The sequence below is a fragment of the Lynx canadensis genome, chromosome A2 (assembly GCF_007474595.2).
Source record: "Lynx canadensis isolate LIC74 chromosome A2, mLynCan4.pri.v2, whole genome shotgun sequence".
NCBI lineage: Eukaryota > Metazoa > Chordata > Mammalia > Carnivora > Felidae > Lynx > Lynx canadensis.
The window spans coordinates 20,740,191-20,762,575 of NC_044304.2; the positions used below are offsets into that span (position 1 = coordinate 20,740,191).

Sequence of the window (22,385 nt, forward strand, 5' to 3'; positions counted from 1 at the left end):
CCCACTGCTTCATGAAGGCTTCTACTTGTTATTACCATTATTTCTTTTCCTTTAAAAAAATTTTTTTTAATGTTTATTATTTTTGAGAGAGAGAGAGAGAGACAGACCGTGAGCGTGGGAGGGGTAGAGAGAGAGGGAGACACAGAACCTGAAGCAGGCTCCAGGCTCTGAGCTGTCAGCACAGAGCCCGACACGGGGCTTGAACTCACGAGCTGTGAGATCATGACCTGAGCCGAAATCAGTCGCCCAACCGACTGAGCCACCCAGGAGCCCCATTTTTTTTTCCTTTTGTGAAATATTTTCTACTTTGGGTCTGCAGCACTTTGTAGCTGAGTACTTACTTCACTGTTCTCTTGTTAATTCGTTAAAAAAATAAGGAAAGGAAGAAAGTGGGGGTGGGAGATAAAAAATATAGAAATTCCAGCTTTTATTAGTGCCTGGTCCTATGCAAGGCAGTAGAGATGCAAATATAAATTAGACCAAGTCACCACCTTCCAAGAACTCAGAGTCCAGTGGGCATTTAAACCTTGCTGTTAAATACATCTTGTGAGTAGTGGGGTGGGAGAAGGATTTAAAACATGGGTATAATTAGTCTTCCTGCTTACAGTCTGACAGAACAGCATTGGCATGGTAAATGGTATTTGTTCATGAGTCTCTGGCACTAAATAATGAGAGAGGTGCTCAAATATACATTCCTTCTAGTAATGGGGGTCTGCAATTACGAAAGCAGAGTAAAATTCTCAACTCAAAGTACCACTTCTTACTCATCCCAGTAGCTGTAGTATTTGACCTACATAGAAAGTCAGGGAATGTCTGCTGAATGCTGGAGGAATGAATAAATGCAAGCTGAACCAAGACTACTTACTATCAGCAAGGAAAAACTGAAATTTTAAGTATTGACAATCTCCCCACATCTAAGGAGGGCAGATTCTCCTGAAGGTGCCTTTGTTTTGATGATGGAGAGGGGAAGTTTGGGAGAGGGTGACAGGGAATAAAAGGTCCTCTGTTATAATTGGAAAGAAAAATCCAGGGAGACAGCTGGGAAGGGGTTAGGAGGAGTTCATGAGAACAGAGCATGGTTTGGAGACCTATGGAGAGATGTGGCAGCTGCAAATGGAAACTGGTGGTGGTGGTGGTGGTGGTGGGGATATGTTTTAAGATTTTTAGAAAGTCTGCTGTGTGATTTGTGATGTAACTCCCTCCCCCCATCTCCCCAGGAGAATATCAGTTTAAAAAAAAAAAACAACCAACAACTCTTTTGTGTCTTTGGAGTCTGGTCAGGACTTGTCTTTTGAATGCGGGAAGGCATCAAGTCAGGCTCAAGGGTGGACACAGGCTGAGAATGGAGAGAGTAAGGGAGACCCAGGGTCATTCATGTTTACAGGCAGCTTGTGTGCTCGAGGTTCATGCAATTGGTTGGCCACGGAGGAGAGGGGTGAACACAAAAGAGTTGTGGGATTACAGAGGTGGAGAGGAGCCGGGATGATTTAATCTGGCTCCAGAAAGGGTGAATTGTGGGGAAATCGTAATTCTCAGTCCCTTTGCTCAGTCTATTGCCGGGCACCTAACAGGAGGAAGGAATGTATTTGCTGACTGATGGGATCCTACGGGATAGAGGGGACGCTTACGGCAATTGGGTGAGTCAGAGATTATTGCCACCGTTGCAGAGATGAAAGCAATACAGCCTGAAGGTGGCTCCACCCAAGCCTCCCAAAAGTCCGAGCGGAGGAAACGCCTTAGTTCCCACTCGCACAAACCTCACATCCCCCTCCCACGGCAGCTTGCGCCCGGCAGCACCCCAACCCCGCCCCCTCTCACCCCACACTTCCTGATTCCGCTCCGCCCTACCCGCGAGTACTTCCGGTCTCCGGCACCGGAAGCCGCGACCCAGAGCGGTGGGGCGGTAAGTCCACGGCGCGAGGGCCCATGGAAGAAGTCCTTGGGCCGGGCAGTGGCGGGTCCAGGTGGTGGCGGGCCATTATTTCTCGGGTCACTACCGGACATCACGCGGCAGCGAAGTTCCCTCGGAAAGGTCTAAGGCGCCGGTAGAGGATGACATTACTTCCGGAGCATGTGCGGGCAGGAAAAGGCCGGAAGTGGCTCCAGCCCCACTTGGTGGCGAGGAGGAGTCAAGGAGGGTCTTCTCGGTGTTTCCGGATTTATCTCTGGAGTACCTGGGAGTTTTAGGGAGAGAGGGTGTGTGAATAAAGAGTAGCAAGTAAAAATACAGGACGTGCAGTTAAAATTTAATTTCAGATAGGTAACATTTTTTTTTAGTGTAGGTGTGCCTCAAATATTGTATGGAACATACTTGTATTTTAAAAATCTCTAATTGAGGGGCACCTGGGTGACTCCGTCAGTTAAGCGTAGGACTCTTGATTTCAGCTCAGGTCATGATCTCAGGATGGTGAGATTGAGCTCCCTGGTCGGGCTCTGCTGATAGGGCAGAGCCTGCTTGGGATTCTCCATCTCTCTGCCCCTCCCCTGCTCTTTCTTTCTCTCTTTTTCTCAAAAAAAAAAAAAAAAAAAAAAGAAAAAAGAAAAGAAAGAAAGAAAGGAAAGAAGAAAAGATCTGATTTATTTGAAATTCAAATACATCTTATATTTTAACTGCAACCTTTGCCTTGAACACCCCTCTCCCCCTCCCTCCCCCGAGCTCTGGTGTACTGTGGCAAGGCCTGTGTCCATCTGGGAAAGAGGTACAAAGTTCATGCAGACTGTCAGGCTATTGCTAGATTCTAAGCCGCTTTTGGTTCCTAGCCTAATGGGCCATCCCCAGGGGCTTCCTGGCAAAAGTTGAGCCCATTTTTCAGAGTCCATATGTCAGCACCCTCTGTGTTCCTTTTAATGCTGGAGTCAGGCAGCATTGGTCTTACGGGAAAGCTGAGAACCATGCTGGCTAAGTGGCTGAGGACTACACATTGTTAGGTTTTTTGAGTGTGGGATAAAGTGGGGCTCAGGTTTTCTGTGTTAACAGTGGGCAGCTTCAGAGAGACCAAGGATGTCAAGTGGAAAGCGTTAATCTTCTCATCCCACCTCTCATTTTGTATGTGAGGTCCAGTGAGAGAAAAGGAATTGTCTCTTTGGTAGAGCGGAAGCCTGATTCCCAGCCTCCTTCCCCTGCTCTGTGCATACTTGTGCAGTCAGCTGGCAGCATTTATGGTGGGCATTGTTAAAGCAGATGCCTTTTTTAGAGATGAGCTCTTTGGGGCTTTATTGTCCCTGAATTCCTTTACAGCCTCCTGACCTTCACCCTGAGGCTACTTTAGCCTTTACCTTGGCCAGTGGGGAAAATGACTGGCCTCAGTTCTGGAAGCCTGGTCTTTCCTGCTCCAGACACTTGGCTCTCACTCCTGTGGGTGGTGTGACCCAAGACTTGTCTTGTTAGGTCAGAGTGAAAGGCATGTTCTTAGCAGAGGTGGGTCTAGCTAGCCAAGTAGGTGGAAGGGTGTCCTTTTTTGTCCTGCAGTGTGGGCCCCAAGGTATATGGCCTTATTGTGGGGTCTAGGGACTTATCTGCGGTTCCATCATGAGCCAGTCTTTGCTGCCATTTCTTGCTTGAACCCAAACCTTTTGCTGGACTGGCCTTGAGCACTGGGATTCCTCAGGGTGTGTGTCCTGAGGATGTGCTCTGGGTCTGCCTGTCAGTGCTCCTGTGAGCCTACAGCCTCCCCACACAGACCTAGGCTTCCCAGACCAGATCCATGAGCTAATGAAATTGAGCAGGCTACAGGTCATCGGGCTCAGGGTCAGTTGGTGGGACAGCCGGCAGCCTCTTGGCAACAGAAGTGGTAAACAGGCAAGGAAGGAGTGCCAGAAAGGGGTGTTGCTCCTGGACGAGGGCTTAGAAGTGAAGGGGGTGGAAAAGGGGTGGGGCGGGAGCCCAATGAGAGGAATTGCTCCCTCTATGAATGATTAACTCTCAGCCGAAGCGGGTGGCCTAGGGGAGGGCTCAGCTAACAGGACCTTTGGACCCGGGGCAGAGTGTCCAGAGGGCCAGAACAGAGCCTACAGAAGAGAAGGACATGGTAGGTGGTGGGCTTGGGCTCCGAGAACTGGAGTTAGATGAGGCAGCTGAGGGCCTCAGAAAGTCTTGGACTGGCAGATGGCCCATTGCAGCAGCCACGTGGGGTCCAGCGGCTCCAAGCCCTCAGAGAGGTAGCTGTGGTGGTGGTGGTGGGGGTGACTCTGGTCTTGCAGCGGCCTTACTGGTGCTTCTTCCCCTAGGCAGCCATGGGTGCCAGGTGGTGCTGAGAACAGTGGGGCATGGCTGCAGTCCTGCAGGTCCTGCCCTGCTTGGCCCGAGCCCCCTTGCGCCCACTCCTCTTGGGTGGCGCAGTGGTCCGGCTGGCCAGTGGCATGGCCCTCGCGGAGCAGGCACGGCAGCTGTTTGAGAGCGCTGTGGGTGCCGTGCTTCCAGGCCCCATGCTGCACCGGGCACTGTCCTTGGATCCTGGTGGTGGGCAGCTGAAGGTGCGGGACCGGAGCTTTCAGCTGCGGCAAAACCTCTACCTGGTGGGCTTTGGCAAGGCTGTGCTGGGCATGGCAGCTGCAGCTGAGGAGCTACTGGGCCAGCATCTCGTGCAGGGTGTGATCAGCGTTCCCAAGGGGATCCGTGCTGCCATGGAGCATGCTGGCAAACAGTAAGGAGCCTTGGGGGGCTGCTGCCCACTGTCCATCGGGCAGGGAAGCTAAGCCAAACTCAAGCCCCATCGGGCCTCCCTTCCTCACCAGCATCCCTTTCCTTCTGGGTCTAGATTGGCTCCAGGATGGGTGCCAATTGGCATCCTTCACCTGTACAGCTGGGAAATCAGGTGGAAGGAGAGGAGCTCACCCCATCTCTTGCTGTCTGTTCTGTCTCTTCAGGGAGATGCTGCTGAAGCCACACAGCTGTGTCCAGGTATTTGAGGGTGCAGAGGACAACCTCCCAGACCGTGATGCACTCCGGGCCGCACTGGCCATCCGGCAGCTGGCTGAAAGCCTCACGGCTGACGATCTACTGCTTGTGCTCATCTCAGGTATGGGTGCCAGATTGGCTCATTCAGGACAGTTTGGGGGATGGTGGTGGTGGTTCCAAATACCAGTCTGTGAGAGATGGTTGGTCTGAGCCCGGGGTCACAAGAGCAAGGGAGGCAGTAAGGAACCTGGATGGCTGACCCCCAGGTGGCCCGGGTATTGTATCTGGCCTCCCTGGAGCTGTGGGGTCCTCCCCTGACTGACCCTGTTGGGTGACCATGAGGGGGGGTAATAGGGAACATCTAACTCAGGGTGTTGCAGGGAAAATGTCCCTGCTGTTGCTGCTCTCTTACCAATGTGATCTGGGGCTAGAACCCAGGTCTCTAGCTCCCACGGAGCCCCTCCTTGGTCTCACTGTCTCCTCCTGGATGAGGGGCAGCCCCTATTCCAAGTCTTACGGAATAGTTCTTTTAGTGCCTGCTGGGACCTAGGCTACCCTAAGGCAGGGCACAGCCTCAGGGGCCCAGGGTGTGGTGACTGTACACATGGTCACTGCATGTCCACACGGGGCACCCTAACCCCACCTTTCCAGCTCCCCTTCCCTAATGTGGGCACTGCCTGCCTGCTTCCCTGAGTGGGGAGGTTCCTTTGCAGTTCTGTCCCATCTGCCAACTTCTTCACTGTCTCTGCAGGTGGGGGCTCAGCCTTGCTGCCAGCCCCTATCCCCACCCGTCACACTGGAGGAAAAGCAGACACTCACCAAACTGCTGGCGGCCCGTGGAGCCAACATCCAGGAGCTGAACACAATCCGGAAGGCCTTGTCCCAGCTCAAGGGTGGGGGCTGGCTCGGGCTGCCTACCCTGCCAGGTACATGGGTTGCTTCTACCCCAGGCAGCCCTGGGCTGGAGGAGCCCACATGCACCAGGGAGATGAAAGCTAGAACAGCAGACAGATTGCAGGGGCCTGGTGTGGGAGTCCACAGGGCTAGCTGAGAGGGGCCTCAGAGAGGAATGGGGGGGGGTCCAAGTGGCCACACGTTCTACAAACCCCCTTGAGAGGGGTTAGAAGTGGGTAAGAAAATGCACTGGGCAGTGTGAGGGTGTGTGAATTACATGGTAGGGGGCGTGTGGTGGTTTATCCTCAGTGGCTGTAGGGTGAGGGCCAGGAGGGACTGAGCCTTGCTTCTGCGACCCCACCCCAGGTGGTGAGCCTGATTCTGTCAGACGTGGTGGGGGACCCTGTGGAGGTGATCGCCAGCGGCCCCACTGTGGCTAGCGTCCACAACGTGCAAGATTGCCTGCACATCCTCAATCGCTACGGCCTTCGTGCTGCCCTGCCACGTTCCGTGAAGACTGTGCTGGCTCGGGCTGACTCTGACCCTCATGGGCCACACACCTGTGGTCACGTACTCAACGTGATCATTGGCTCCAACGCGCTGGCGCTGGCGAGGCCACGCGCAGGCTGAGGCGCTGGGGTACCAGGCTGTGGTGCTGAGCGCAGCCATGCAGGGCGATGTGGAAAGTATAGCCCGGTTCTACGGGTTGCTCGCCCAGGTGGCTGGAACCCGCCTCACTCTGGCTGGGGCTGGAGCCTCTGCGGAGGAGGCTGAACAACTCCATGAGCTGGCAGCTGAGCTCCAGCTCCCAGACCTGCAGCTGAAGGAGGCTCTGGAGGCTGTGGTGAGGGCCAGGGGCCCCGTCTGCTTGCTGGCTGGTGGTGAGCCCACAGTGCAATTGCAGGGCTCAGGAAAGGGTGGCCGGAACCAGGAACTGGCCCTGCGTGTGGAGTAGAGCTGGGACGACGGCCACTGGGGCCTGTAGATGTGCTGTTTTTAAGTGGCGGCACCGATGGGCAGGATGGCCCCACAGAGGCCGCTGGGGCCTGGGTCATGCCTGAGCTGGCCAGCCAGGCTGCCGCTGAGGGCCTGGACGTGGCCACCTTCCTATCTCACAATGACTCACATACCTTCTTCCGTTGTTTCGTTGGTGGGGTGCACCTGCTGCACACATGGCTGACTGGTACCAATGTCATGGACGCCCACATCCTGTTCCTGCGGCACGGTGATGGTATGTAGGTTGTGTTTAGGAGTACAGAGGAGGCCTACAGGAAGCATCCTGGGGCCGACCAGGGTTGGTCACCAAGGCCTCACCAGGCCTTAGGGTTCCTTCTTTCCTTGGCCCAGGCTGCTTGGTTGGCCCCTTATACCTCACACCCATGGCTTCTGCTCTGTGTTCATTCCGCCAACCGGAATGGCACGATGGGGGCTCTCTTCTCCCTACTTCTGCTTGGACAGATAGCAGGATCTCTGAGGACTGGGATGAGCCCCTTAGCAGTTTGTTGTTCCCAGTCTTCTCACCGCCCCACCCCAGGCAGCCCTCTGCTGAGCTCTGAGTGTCCTTTCTGTGGGGTAAAGCAAGGACTGCAAATAAAAAGAACCACACTATGGGTTCTCCATGTGTTTTCCCTCTGAGCGAAGACTCACCCAGAACTGCTGGGAAGGGGAGTGGGATCAGCCTGCAGCCCCAGCGCTAAGACCCTACAGGAGTTCCCCACACCCCGCTCTGCAGGGTATACTCAGCACTTGCTTCACTTAAACAGGAGCCTAGGAAGGTTGAGCCTGGCTTCTGACACATTCAATGGGGACAAGCAGAGAGGGAGGACAGGCCTAAGGACTGCAGACTGTGGGGTCTGAAAGCAACTGGCCACCTATCCAACTGTGACTCCCCTGTGGCCTCCCTGTTGCAATCTCCAGCTTCTGCTTGCTTTGTGCCTTGCTGGGTGAATGCTTACTACTCACTAAGTCTGTCCTTCCCTTCTGTGTTTGGAAAACCCTTAGGCACAGACCACACCTTCTTTGGTTGATCTGCCCTTTGTTTGCCCACGGGCTACTCTCAGCCACATAGGATTCTGGACCTTGTTTTCTTGTGTCAGGCCCGTTTTTCCAGGTGGAACATCCCAGTTCCTTTAGCTGCTCCTCTGGGACACAGTCCAGTTCCCAGTGCCAGCCTTGCAGTGGTGGTCTCCAGCGCTGAGATAGTGGGTCAGAGTACTGATGGGATCAAGCAGCCCACCTGCCCATTCTCCTGTTACAGTTGGCCAGGGAAGAGGTCAGTGGGGGTGGGGGTAGGGAGAGCAACAGAGGAAAGGTTCCCTTGGCTAGGCTAGCAGCTACCTCTCTTTGGGCCCCCTTGCTCAGGATCCGAGCCCTCGCTGGCCGCCCCCGCCGTGCGCCACGGCTCCAATCCCTATATGAGTGAGCAGTAGAATCACATAGGAATAAAAAGCCATAGAGAACAGCGAGGCCTGGGGCTGCTCCTGCTGGCCCCCTCGTCCACCCCAGCTATCCCTTCCTCTCTGAGGGTGTGAGGGGCTCTGGGCCAAGGCTGGCATGCTCTCCCCCTGGGAAGAGCCTCCCTTACCCACTTGGGCTCTGGACAGCCCAGCTTGCAGACTGTTCATGACCTGGGGACAAGGTGAAGTCAACAATGTGAGCCAGGCTCTGGAGGCCAGGGAGGCTTAGGGAAGAGGGGAGTTTGCACCCCTCTGTGATGCAGGGCACCGTTTCCTTTCTTTCTGTATTGGCATGGAGTTCCCACTGACTCGGTGGGGGGGGGGGGGGGGGGTGTCATAGTCTAGGGAATGTTGCCCCCACGTGGCAATGCCTGTGCCTTGTTGCTCCTCTGGTAACCTCTAGATATGCCCTGTCTGTGTCAATCCTTGCCTATGCGGACATGACTGTTGGTGCTGGTGTCAAGTTCCAGGCAAGAGCAGGATAGGAGGGCAGGGCCTTGTCTGCCTTGTCTACGGCATGTGTGTGTGTGTGTGTGTGTGTGTGTGTGTGTGTGTGTGTTGGCATGTGAGCACACAGATGTGGGTGGCCGGGGATAGGGATGTGCTGCTTTGTACACTAGGTCTGTTGCATGCCTGCTGAGGGGTTTGGGTGTGGGTGGGGTCTCACCGGAGGTCTCTCCTGTGCTGCTTTGGCCCTTGCCCTACACCTATGTTTGTGGGGGCTGGGAGGCCAGGGGCTGGATTGGGCCTGGCCCATTAGATTTGCTCATTTGGTATCCCCAAGATGAGAAAAGATGTACTTGGCCTCAATCTAGATGCAAATACGAGATAAACGCTGTATGGTGACTGTTCAATAGGACTTAACTATTTGCTCCATAAATTTCAGTTATGGGTCATAATTGCTCCCATCCTGTGGTTCTTTGCTTCTGTCTGTCCTGGCTCAGGTTCCTCTTGCCCTTGTGCCCACCTCATTTCCATTCCCAGCTGGAGGCACTTGCTATGTAGGGTGCCCCCCTCCCCCACTGCTGCCACCTTTATAGGCCCTTTCATTCCCTGTACTTGGCATGAACTGAAAACAGCTGGGCAGTGTACCTGGACAGCCCTTAGGTATCAGCTAGCCCAAATCCCTTTGTTTTGTAGCTGGAGAAACAGAGAGGGAAGGTGGCTTGTCTGGGGCTGCACAGCAAGTCTGCCACAGAACCAGAAGGAAAGCCTGGTCAGGACCTGCTTGCCCACTCACAGGGGCTCAGAGAGCCTGGGACCCAGAGAGAGCTCAGCCAGAGTCAGGGATCCACTCTTGCTTCCCTGCTGCTTCTCAAGGGCTTGCAGATGGTGACATGACTACCCTTGGGAACCATAAAACAGATTCGTCAGTCCCTTCCTGGTGCAGATTCCACATTCCACTGCGGGTACAATTTGGTAGAAAACCACGTGCAGTTGGGTGATGGGCTTCTACACAGGTGTGCGTGTGCATTCATATGCATATCCATATGGGTGTGTGGGGGGGGACACGTGTGGGCACGTGTGTGTCCAGCTCAACCCACAGCCAGTTCCTGAACGGGCCTCTGAGTCATGCTCTGCTCCACCCTAGGGTGAGGACACAGTTTGGTGTGGTTACCTACTGGAGATCTGGTCAAGCAAGGAGGCCATAAAGGCTGGCAGAGGCCAATTGGCAAAGGGCCTTGTGTGCCTGGCTGGCTGAAAGGTTGGACTTCACATTGACAGTGGTGGCAAGCCTCATGGGGATTTTGGCAAGGAGCGATGCTGGGAGGCTGTTTCATGACAGATGCTGAGGCCTTCCTTACTGCAGGGGTGGGGGATGCCTGGGGATGTGCAGGGAGGTGGAGGAGGTGCCACAGGTGAGGGAGAGGTGCATCCTTTCAGTAAGGCCTTGGTGCTCACTGACTGAGGCCCTCTGGCACTGGGCTGGCACTCACAGGGGCTGGTATTTGAGTTTTAAATGGCTTCTGGGGTGCACAGTGTCCTGAGAGGTCACAGAACCAATGTATGGTGGCGGGGGGTGGGGCGGTCAGCTGAGGCTAGAGTAAGCTGACCCAGCCTGGGAGAGCCCCCTCGTGACTCAGAAAAAAAATGGAGAGGGCAGTCTGATCCCTCTGGATCTGGAGCACATGTGAGGGACATGATGAGGCCCAGATTGCAGTGGGGGAGACCTGGCTTCACTGCAGGCTAGGAGTCCCTAGCTGAGTGAGAGAATTTGGGGTGTGCTAGGGGAGAGCAGGGGGTGTGTAGGGGTGGGGGGATACTGACAGACCACTCAGGGTAAAGCCAGTGGCTTAGGCAGGCCACTGCATGAGAGTGGGGTCACAGAGCTGTGGTCAGCTGAGTCCAGGCCAGGAAGAGTGGCCTTTCTTCCTGAGACAGGGATGACTGCTCTCTGGGTAATCACTGGGACCAGTCCTGGGGCTTTGTTCTCCTACTTCCCCTGGCTTGGGTTGCCCTTGAGACTGTAGAGGCTGGATGGGTTGGGCTATGGAGGACCACCTGGGCCCTTGATACTTGATGGCCATAGTTCTGATTCCACCTCTCTGTACATGTTGGTCCATCTGGGGTTGTTGCCTGCTCAGATGAGAAGGCTCTGGCTAGGGAAGAGGGCAAGGGAGAGTTAGCTCCTGGAAACAAGTACCCCATCTGACCAGTCCTAGGGGCACAAATACCACTGGCAGCTCTGCCTTATGGGTCACTACCCCCCACAATCTTGTCCACTGCTGACTCCTTGAGGGTTCAGGCAGCTGTAGGACCTGGCTCTGCCCTGGCCAGATAGCCAGAGGCTGGACCCCCAGGATGCATCCCACTGCGGAGATCTACCCCCTGGCCCCTGCATACTCCCAGCCTTTCCTGTCTCTCCTCTGGCAGCCAGCAGAGCCACCCTGCTGGCCTCTCTGGAGAAGTGTGAGCAACACACTCTGTCCCCGTGTAGCTCTGCCTTTCCATCCCTAGCTCCAGCTGAGAAGGGGGCGGGGCCCCGGCAGTGGCTTCTGCCCCCTCCATCCACTCCCACCCACCTGCCCAGCTTCAGGGTCTCTGGATCTCCTGGTAGCCCTGGGTCATCTCCAGTAATTGCACTTGTAGTCTCACGAAAGAGCCAGGGCTCTGTCTCCACCTATTCTCTTCCTCCCCCTGCCCCCCACTTTCCTCCCTGTCCAGTTCAGGAAGCTGACCGCAGGAACATCTCTGGGCTCTGGCCTGAATCCCTACTGCTCGCTACGGTGGGTGAAGCCATCCTGGGGTTCCTATTTTGAGGGAGTTGGTCAGAGACCCCTAGCAGAGGGAGAAGTGCCCCTCCCCGCATGTACCTCTGTGGGTCTGGTGGTCAGGAGCATGGGGTGAAAACAGCCAGACTGTGGCAGGGGCCAGATCTCTCCTTCTCTGCCCACACCCCCCACCTGGGCAGTGGGAGCAGCCCAGCACGTCCCTGACCAGCAACCAAAACCCCAGCAGGGACAGACACTTCAAGGGTCACAGCCCTGTGGGCAACCTCACAGCCACAGCCCTGCCAGAGGCAGGGTTCAGAGCCCTGGACTCCAGGACTGGGCATACACTCGAACCTTCAGGAGTGGCTACTCCGGGCAGACCAGCCCCCGCCCACCCAATCAGGCCCCTCTGCGGGTCCCCCTCAGCCCAAGGCCACCAGCAGAAGCCAGACACCAGGTCAGGGAAAGAGCCTGCCAGCTCCCGAGCAGCTTTGCCCCTGGCAGCCAACTGGCTGCCCCTCTGCCCTCGGGTCCTGCTGACCGCCAGGGCATCAGGCACTCCAACTGCTGTGCCTGCTGCCCCTGGCCGGGAGGCGCCACACCGGACTGCCGGCGTCCCCACCTGCCCGCCCCCCAAAGCTCTGGCTGCCGCGCCCGGCGTCCCGGCTCCCCGCTCACCTCGGTGGCGGTGGCGCTGTCTCCGCACCAGAGGCACTGCAGTGTGGGAACTGTCCCGAGGAGCCAGTTCTCCGCTGAAACAAAGAGGTGGGGGAGAGAGAGGGGGGCAGCGGGAGAGGGAGAGGGTGAGTGAGCGGGAAGGAGCGGAGGCTGGAGGGGAAGAGGAGAGAAGGGAGAGGGTGAGGGAGGAGTCGGGAGGGAGGGGAACGCAGGGAGATCGCGCCTGACTCCCGGGACTGTAGGGCCGGCGCGGAGGGGAGAGGAAGTGGGGAGGGGACCCGAAGGGGAGAGATTGTTCGAGGGGCCGCGCAGTGAGGGGCGTGGGCCAGAGAGGGAGCCGGGTGACAGGCAGGACTGCGGGCGGCTGCGGGCTGGGGGCTGGGCCGGGTGGGGTGGGCAGGGGGCCCCACCCGTCCTCTGCCTGCTCTGGCACTTGGGTGGGCAAAGGCCACGAAGAGGAATGGGAGGGAGAGGTGGGCCGACAGGCGAGGGCTAAGGGGCTGGGCTGGTGGGTGGGCTGGCTGGGAGGACCGGGCCTGGGGACAAAGGCGGGAGAAGAACAAAGGTGTCCGAGTGGAGGAATCAGCCCCTGCTGACCTCTGGGTGCCGCAGTCCTGAGCGTCCTGGACAGAGTCTCCTGAATGGAGGGCAGGTCCACTCTGGGGCGGTCCAGGCTCTGAAGTGGCAGCCTGAGGTCAAGGGAAGAGGGGATGGGCTATGAGAGTGGGCAGGGCCCCTTCCTTCTGAGAGAGTTCGGAACACAGCGGCTGCAGGGACTGACCAAATATCAGGATGACCGCGTTGCTGTCTCTTTGCGGGAGGGGATGGTTGGGGTCTGAAGCTTGGCCCGAGAGCTGGGGGGGCAAGTCCCCTTTTAGGGAAAAGCATTTGGGATTTGGGGATGCAGGGGAGGTGGAGGGGTGGTGGGCACCGTGGGGGAAGGGGAGGGATGGAGATGAAGGGTGTGGGGAGCTGGGGACATTTCGGGGATGAGGCCGGGCAGGTCCAGAGCTCTGCCCCTCAACAGGCCCATCAGCAGCAAAGGCCTCCCTCTGCACACCCCACAGTTCTGCCAGGGACGGGAGAGGATAATGAGCCACTTCCCTTCTAAGCACTGCTGTGACAGCCAAGGGCACCAGGGAGGCTAGTATGGGCTGCTCAGGCACAAGTCTGTGATAGTGCTGCAGCGGGGCAGGGAAGGCCGGCTGGCCTTAACCAGAGCCGTCCCATCCCTCTCTGGTCCTGGGTACGGTGCCCTGGGCTGGCCCAGTCTCCTTTCATGCCCAGAGGCACAGAATGCCCTCCTAAGCCTTCTGACCAAAAGAAGTTCCTCTTCTTGTCCCACTGGAGACTCCTTATAGAAATTCCAGAGCACTTTCATTCTCTGGAGAGCAGGAGAAGGGGAGGGAGCCGTGGGCTGGCCTGATGCTATGACTGGAAGAGAGGAAGACACTCAGCACCCCCCCCCATCCCACCCTGCACGGAAAGGGTGAGAGCTACATGCCCCTTAGTCTCTGCATAGCCCTACTCCCTACCACCGCCTCAGGGAAGCCCACCTAGCCCCACCAAGCAGGGCCGCATCAACCCAGCTGCCTCTGGTCTAGCTACACCTTCCAGTAGCCTGGAATCTAGAGAAAGGAAAGAATCTTCCTCCCCCCTTTTCCTCTCTCCCTCCCTTCCTTCCATCCTTTGTTCCCTCCTTCCACTTTTTATTTAGAAATAATTTCAAACTTACAGAAAAGTTGTCAAAATAAGAATAGTCTAAGACGCATATACCCTTTTTGACCATATGCAACTATTGTTAATATTTTGCTTCACTTGCTTTCTGTATGTATTTGCCCTCTCTCTCTCTCTCTCTTTCTCTCTCTCTCTCTCTCTGTGTGTGTGTGTGTGTGTGTGTGTGTGTGTATCTGTGTGTGTATAAGAAAGAGATCATAATTTTTTTCTTGACCATTTGAGAGTAAAGTTACAGGCGTGATGGCTGAAAGGATGGTTTCCTATCTATTTCTGGCTCCTGGAGCCAGTCTGAGGAAGCCCAGACCACATTGTGTGGAGTGAATGAAGGTCTGGAACAGGCAAGGAATGAGCGGACATCACCTACTAGGAGCTCGAGGCCTGGAGAACTGGAGGCCCTTCGCCAAGGCCACCTGAGAGTCTGGCTGGTCCAGGGCTAGGCACCACTCATTTTCTGCTCCTTCGGCCTGAGAAGCAGGAAGCCATTGCCCACCAGAGCAAGCCTGTGGTGTCTGCTGGGTGTGGAGCTGCAGCATATGTCTGTGGAGCTGGCAGGAGGCGGGTGGGGTAAAGCTGGGAGAGCAGGGATGCCCACGCTGTGGCAGCTGGGCACACTCAGGAGATGGGCTTGAGAAGCCCATCCTGGCTCTCAGGGAGCGGAGAAGCCACTCCCTGGCTTGAGAAGCCTCAGCTGCTGGAGGCCCTAGCCCCAGGCCCAGTGCCACGGCTTTGAATTCTTGCCTTTGGACCCTCTCCACAGCCCCATGAGGGACAGGGCAGGGATAGGGGCCCCCACTTGTAGGCTGATCCATGCTAATTGGCTTAGATAGGGCAGAATGGGGGCCCTGGTCATGCGATGGTCTCTGACACAGGGCTGGCATTCCTTCTGTCCCCCAGTGCCCTCACATGAGTTGGAGTTCCATGTGGAGCTGTCCTTCAGATGACTTCTCTCTTATCCCTCCTAACCCCCATCTGAAGGTTATGGTTAAGTGTGGCATTTAAAAATCACATGGTGAGGGGCGCCTGGGTGGCTCAGTCAGTTAAGCATCTGACAGTTGATTTCGGCTCAGGTCATGATCTTAAGGTTTGGTTCATGAGTTCGAGCCCTGCGTCGTGTTCTATACTCATGGAGCCCGCTTGGGATTGGCTCTCTCCCTCCTTCTCTGCCCCTCCTCCACTTGTTCTCTTGTTCTTTCTCTCTTTCTCTCTCTCTCAAAATAAATAAGTAAACTTAAAAAAAAAATCACATGGTGAGGACACCTGGCTGGCCTCAGTTGGTGGAGCATGTGACTCTTGATCTCGGGGTCATGAGTTCAAGCCTCATGTTGGGGTGTAGAGCTTACTTAAAAAAAAAAAAAAACACACAACAACAACTAAAACCTCTTGTATCAAGTACAATAAATGAAATGAAATGAATGTCATAATAATAAACTTATAAATTTTGGTTGGGGGGGAAATCACATGGTGAAAGATGATCTGAGCTCTGAAGCCCTGATTTCCTCTCCCTTATAGGTGAATTCCTCTTCCTCCATGAAGCCCTCCAGACTTCCTTAGATCTTCCCACATCACACGACTTCTGGGGAATGCCAGCCCTGTTTGTTCCTTTACTGGTTCACACTGGTGCTGTATCAGGGCCTAGGGCTTTGCTCTGTCATCAGCCTCTCTCCTTCCTGCTGCCCCAGGCTAGGCATATAACTGATGCCCCATAGATGGATGGCAGTGGCATGGTTAGTCCTGCCAGGATATTGATTCTCTCTGATGCCCCTGTGCCCACCGTCTGAGAGTCCACAGGCTCTGGGCTGGCTGAGGTGGTGGTGGGCTGGGCAAGGGGATCTACCCGAGAGAGGGAAAAGGCTTGTTTAAGGCTAAGCCTGTTAGGGCAACGGCAGGCCTCGGCTTGGGTCTCCGACCACCTATTTCGCACCTTGTGCTTCTTCCCCTGGAGCACGGGCAAGCCTGTCCGGGGTGGAGGCTAAGGGCGCTCCCCAAACCCTTGGGTGATTGCAGGACCTGTAGAACCAAGGGAAGAAATGCATCCCCTACCTCTGTTACCCCCAGCCCACCCATGTGAAAGCCCAGGGTATACCGGCCTCCTCTCCCCCTGCCCATCCCCCAAAGAGATTTTCTGCCAATTAGCACATACACTATTACTTAATTAGGGTAATGACATAATTAGTGTAAGTTGGGCTCCATCACATGGCTTCAACATGCAATTAGGAGCCGTCAGCGGGAGGCGACATTGTGGAAAAAACTCATTCAATTTTGGTTCCAGCATGGAGGCCGGAGCAGCTGCCTCTGCTTGGGAGGCAGGCAGGCAGCAGCCACTGTGTGTGTGGGGTGACTGTAGGCAGCCCACAGACAGCATAGGACAGGAGAGTCAGTGGGGGTGGGGGGGGCAGAATGGCAGTTGCCAGGGCTGAGGGTTTGTCCCTGGCCAACCCTGCCTCTCCCATCGCTTACAGATGCTATCACCCCCCAGAACCCCAGGGCAGGGCAGGGGCTCTGGCTTGGTGGGGTGACTGAGACTGGGAGCCTGAGCACTCCAGGCCCCTCTGCCCCTAAGATGCCACCCCTTAGCAGGATGTGTCTTCTCTCTTCAGGGCTTTGCTGCTCACAGGAGCCACCGTCTCATATCCACTGGCCTGGTGGCTGCTCATGGTTGGCCCTATGAGGCCACAGACTGAAGGACTGGAATGACTACTATTATCCTCATTGGACTAGTAGGGAAACTGAGGCTCAGAGCAAGCGAGGTGGTAGAGCCCATCATGGCAGCGCTGACCCTAAGAGGCAGCCCAGCATGGCTGGAGACTTTCTCAAGCCCAGCAGATCACCCTCAGCCTCAGGGAGGTCTCCTGCTCCATAGGCTCCTTTTTCTGAGAGGGGGCAGAGAATCATAGGGGTCCCCAGACTGCTGCTCCCTCAGCCTCCCCTCCCTTGCACAAGGCTGGGAGGCAGGGAGACCATCCATGGCTTTCCCTTCCCCTTAGTGAGCCTCCCAGCTTCCTGGGCAGTGGGAGCAGGGAAGTGAGGGAAGATGGGAGGCAGTGCCACCATTGTGCCAGTAGGGAAACTGAGGCTCTGGGGGCCACCCAAGAGGACCTAAATCAGGCCTCAGCAATCCTCCTCCCTGCCTGGCTCAGTCACCTGGGCTATCCTCTCCCCCAGGCATCACTTTCCCTGTGTGAAAGGAGAGAGTCTATGACCATGGTCTCACACATCCTGGGACTGTCCAGAACCCCCCGGGAAGGTGGGGCCCACCTTGACATCTGTTTAACCTCCTTCTAAATCATGTCATCATAGCTGTCCCTCCCCTTTATGTCCCACCTGGGCCCTGCCTAGTGGTCGGGGCCCCTGGGGAGACAGCTCTGACTGGCAATTCTGCCTGTTCCAGGCTGGGCTTCCTGCCCTTCTGAACTGGGGAATCCCTGGGCTCTGGGGGCCATCTTAGACTCTCCCAATCAGTGGTGCCCCATCTTATAGGTGATACCCCCAGATGGCTGGATTCTGCTCTTATCTGACCTCCTCCCTAGGTCTACAGCAGTGTGGTCAGAGTGGGGCTGACTTGTTTGCTAATTGCTGACTATGGACCAAACACCTCGGGCCTGGCTACTGGGGCAGGGATGGGAAGGGATGGGCAGACAGAGGTGAGGGTAACTACCTCCAGGGGATTATGACCTCAGAGTTCAGACAGACTCAGGCCTAAGGAGTGTCCTCCAAAGGGTAGGCAAAGATAAGTGCCAGGAAGAGCCAAGACTAAGGGCCACACTGAGTAGAGATCTGACCCTCTCCTTCTGGTCAGGAAGAGCAGCACCTGCCAGTCCTGGGGGAGGCAAGGCTTTCAGTCCACAGAAGATGTACTTCGGGTACCAGTGTGAGTAGAGTCTGGGAGGCCAGAGTAGGTGAGGGGATGCCATCCTCAGGCATGAGGTATTCGGGTAGGCTCTGGGGAGCTGGAGGAAGGGGCTGGGGACTCTGGCTGTTTGTGGGAGGGTCAAGGAATTCTCTTAACATCCATTCAACGAAAAGTCCCCTTCACGTGTTAGGCATATGGTGTTCTAGGCTGGGAATTCAGTAGGGACCAAGACAGATGCAATCCCTGCCCTCTGGAGCCTATACTTCAGTTGTGAGAGACAGGAACAGTATCATGCAAGTGTGATGCAGAAGATCCTACTGCTCAGAGTGTGGTGCTAGGGCTGGGGGACACGTTAGGCTATAGGGCCAGGGAAGGCTACGGTGACATTTAAGCCAAGATCTTAGGGATCCAGAGATTTGGGGAAGAGCATTCTAGGCAGACGAGCAGCAAGTGCAAAGTCCCTGAGGCATTGAAGAATAATTCACATAACTGGGGCAAGGAAAAGAGAAGAAAGGAGGTGGATGAGATCAGGAGGCAGGCAGGCCCCTACAGCTCAGGCTGAGGCCCATGGACTTATTCTGTGCGTGATGGGAAGTCGTTAAAGGGTTTAAACTGGGAACTGATTTTTAAAAATCACCGTGGCAGCAGTGTGAAGGCTGGAAGACAGGGCACGGCTGGTCCAGATGGTAGAGGATGACGGCCGGGACTGGGGTGCTTGCTGGGAGGGGCAGGAAGATGGCACCTGGGATATGGTTTGGAAGCAGGGCCAACAGGACTCCTGATGGTTGGCTGTGGGTGCCAAGGTTTGTCAGGGCAGCTCTTCGGTTCCTGGCTTGAGCACATGAGCCAATGGCGTGGCCATTTTCCGAAGAGGGGAATAGTGGGAAGAACTGGTTAGCGAGAGGTAGATCGAGTGCTGGATAGGGCTGGAGGCACCAAGGAGATAGTTGTCAGGTTTAAGTCTGGAGTTCCAGAGACAAAGGGAGCTGACTCATCTTTAGCAGAGACACAAGAACCAAGGTTCCCATCCAGCCCCAGGAGCCCAGAGATTCAAATGAGCCAACCATCTGGAAGCCCCCAGAAGGACCAAAGCAGGGGCCAGCTGGGAAGGACCCTGCTTTCAATGCCTCCTTCATATCTGCCGGGTGAGCCAAGACCACCTCAGCTCACCCCAAGGCTGCAGAAGTAAGCCGATTCCACAAAGTTGGCTTTTCTGAGCCAAGGTCCAAATGGGCTGGATGGTGTTGCCTTGGAAACCCTGGAGGCCAGCTGTCCAGGTGATCCTCTGCCCTCCCCTACCAGGCCTGGTGTGGGAGGGTCTAGAGCCCACCCTTACAGGACCCCACCATGGCTTAAAATGCTCCTCAGAGTGTCTGGGACTACTCACTTCTATCACCACGAGTTAGCTGTGTGTCCTCAAGTAAGGCCACTGACGTCTCTGGGCATCGGCTCCCCACTGGAGGCAGTTGGAGGAGTAATCCCTTCAGCCTCAGCTGAGGCAGGACAGCCAGAATGATGGGGCTGGGGGAGGGGCACTGTCCCTACACCATGTGGCCCATGGCCCCTGCCTCACTCCCCTGTCAGACTCTCAGTTCCTTGGGGCCCACTCATGGCAGACGGGCATTACTCCTGGGTATCCCTTCTGCAGGGAGAGGAGGTGGCTGCTACCACCAAAGCCGTCCTCCAGGTCCCTCACTCCTCCATGCCAAGCACATTAGGGGATAATTAAGTAAAATAGGCCTTCAGACAGTGTAGCTCATTAAGGCCTAATTAAGTTAATTAGTTCAGGTGTGGATGGCGAGGCCTCAAGTGAGGGCGACGGCTGTTTGCTGTAATTGCATTTTCGCTAGCAGCGGTGGCGGTGGTAACTGTGGTGGGCAAAGGCGGTGGCTTCTCTGCGGCTGGAAGCCCCGCACAGGGAGGTCGGGGAGGGGGCTGGAGCCAAGCAGGCCTGGACCACCCACAGAGAGCTGTATAGCCGAGGTTCCAGGTCAGCAGGGCCCAGGAAACCTGCACTCTCTGCAGGGGTGGTGGGAGGCTGGGGAGCCAGGGGGATGGGGGGAGTACAAGGCCACCAACAGGCATCCTCCCTCGTGGCTGAGAGAGTGGCGGGTGCAGGTGCATCGTGGCTTGTCCTTTGGATTCCCTCACACCCATGGTCTGGTCCCCAGGAACGACTGGCAAATGGCTTTGCTAAAGGGGAATGTGTGACTCCGAGGGCGGTGGTGAGACCTATAGGAATCCACCTAAATCCACCCCCTCCATTTGCCTCGAGTCCTCTAACTCCTGTTCCTTTCTGCTGCAGGTGCGTGGCTCTGAGACCCTCTCTTTGCGATTCAAGGCAGGAGTGGGGCCACACAAGTCTGGGGTCTCTGCAGGGGACCTGCTTGGCCTCATCAGTCTCCTGCCCGAGACGTCTCCCCAAACCCACTTCCCTGCCGCAGCTTCAGGACTCACCTGTGTAGGACAGCCCTCCCAGCCTTGGTGATGAGGGAGCATGGGGCAAGCTGAGGGCAAATACAGGCTGACAGCACGCTGCTCCCCACCCCAGCCCCTCCACCGGGGGGAATATGTGTGATATTCCTCGGACGCTCCTGGCTACCCAAGAACAAAGGAAAGGGGTTTAGGTGTTTGCCATGGTGATGTGGGAAACTAAGGCAAATGAAAAATTAAATTCCCTTATGCCTACAGCCCATTGACAGGTCCTTGAAACCAGCAGAGTGACTCCCTCTAGGAGCTCAGCTGCCTCAAGGATGACACTTGCTGGGGGCAAAAAGAGCATCTTAGCTTAACATTATCCCAACCTCGAGGATCCTGTAAGTCTACTGTATCTCAACTGCCCCAAGATATATGCTGGCAATCATACTCCAAGCTTATGGCCCCCAATATACATCTGAAGGGTCTCATGACTGAGGTTTTATTAAACGGTAATAAATGGTGTTTCCCTAGCAACAGCTAGCCCCTCAAAATCCCGGAAACCTTGCTTCCAAAATTCCTTGGAGACTTACTCTATCCCTGACTGACCCCCTCCCAACCTGAGGGTATAATGATGAGTTACCCATCATGACCCCAGTGCAGCTCTCCCTGTCCTGTCCCCATGCTTTAATAAAATTACCTTTTTGCACCAAGGGCGTTTTCAAGAATTCCAAACCCCACGAATCCCCGATCACCCCAAAACTTCATCATTGGTCACATCCCCTTCACTCATCCGTTTGTCGCTCACTAGGTATCTCCTCTGTGCCAGCCAGCAGAGCCAGGGCTAGAGACACAAGGCTGGGTGGGCTAGATTGGACCCTGCCCCACGGCACCTTTGGTCTCTCTGAGGAGGCAGACATACTAATCGCCCTGGCCACATGGTTTTGTGACGGCTAGTGGAGCACAGGTGTGCTTACTCCCAACCCAGGAGGAAAGATGTCTGAGCTGCAATGAATATGATCCAGGAGAGGCGGGGGTCAGGTACCTGGGGTGTGCCGGAAGCTAAAAGGGCCTCCTTTTGGTGGGAGGGAGTGTAGAGAGTGAGGGGCCAGATCTGGGGGGGCCATGGAAGGGTCTGAGCAGGGCTCCGGGGTAGGAAAGGAACTGGTAACTCTTAGCTGGTGGCTGGGAGGCCAGGGAGGAGTGGCTGGACTTGAGGGATGTTTGGGGATGGAAAGGGTTGGTCGTGGTGCACTGGTTGGCTGTAGGGGTGGGGAAAGAAGAGCCCGGACCCCCTGAGGAGGGGCTTTGGGAGTGGGCTTGGGTTCTGAGACCCCACAGGGTTGGGACTAGGGTGAGGCAAGTGAAGTGCCTAGGATGCAAAATTGGGGGTATTCACTCCCGGCCTTGTGTCCCCATCTGTGCCCCGTCCCTCTGAAATTTCTCACTAAGAATGTGGAAGCCACCTCTAGGGAGGAGCAAGGAGGATAATTCTGGACAGGGTGTCTCCTTTTGTCCTTAATTTTTTTTTTAAAGTATATAAACATTTTTTTAAATGTTTGTTTATTTTTGAGAGGGGGAGAGGCAGAGAGAGAGAGAGAGGGACAGAGGATAAGAAGCAAGTCCTGTGCTGACAGCAGACAGCCTGATGTGGGGCTGGAAACCATGAACCGCAAGAGAGAGATCATGACCTGAGCCTAAGTCGAAGCTTAACCAACTGAGCCACCCAGGCGCCCCTCCCCCCTTTAACCCCTACTTGGGAGATGCTGCCTTCTCTGCACCCTCCAGGGCTGGGGTGGGGCTGGGATTGACCCCTTAAGATATTATATCCTCTGGACAGCTACTCCATTTCCATTCTGATGCAGGATGACAAGTGCCCCATCCGGCTTCTTCCTGCATGCCACTTATGACAGGGAGCTCCCTGCCACCTGGGCACCCAGTCCTCTGGCTCCAGCCATTATAAAAAATGTTTCACCCTGAGCCCCCAAACCTGGAGATTTGCGGTGTCTTCTACCCAGTAGTGGCCTCAGCTCTGCCTCTGACTCTTTCCCACCCCTCTGGTGGGTCTGCTGATCCCCTTTCCCAAGACAGCTTAACATCTCTGAGCTTCAGTATCCCTGTAAAAGGGGAAACAATACTAGTCAGCACCTTCTAGGGCTGGTGTGAGGATTCATGGCCTGATGTGCATAAACCTCACGACACACACCAATTCCTCAATAATGGGTCACTAACTGATAACAACCGTG

At 55.7% G+C, this 22,385-nt stretch overlaps 1 protein-coding gene across 1 annotated transcript; it reads left to right on the plus strand.

Moving 5' to 3' along the window:
- Positions 1–2,517: 2,517 nt before the first annotated feature.
- On the plus strand, positions 2,518–9,143 carry GLYCTK (glycerate kinase). The gene is given in 7 exon segments (XM_030306937.1): positions 2,518–4,028; positions 4,228–4,643; positions 4,867–5,018; positions 5,649–5,819; positions 6,153–6,411; positions 6,413–6,735; positions 6,738–9,143. Coding segments are annotated over 6 exon segments (1,575 nt in total). The 5' UTR covers positions 2,518–4,028; positions 4,228–4,266; the 3' UTR covers positions 7,031–9,143.
- The last annotated feature ends 13,242 nt before the right edge of the window (positions 9,144–22,385 follow it).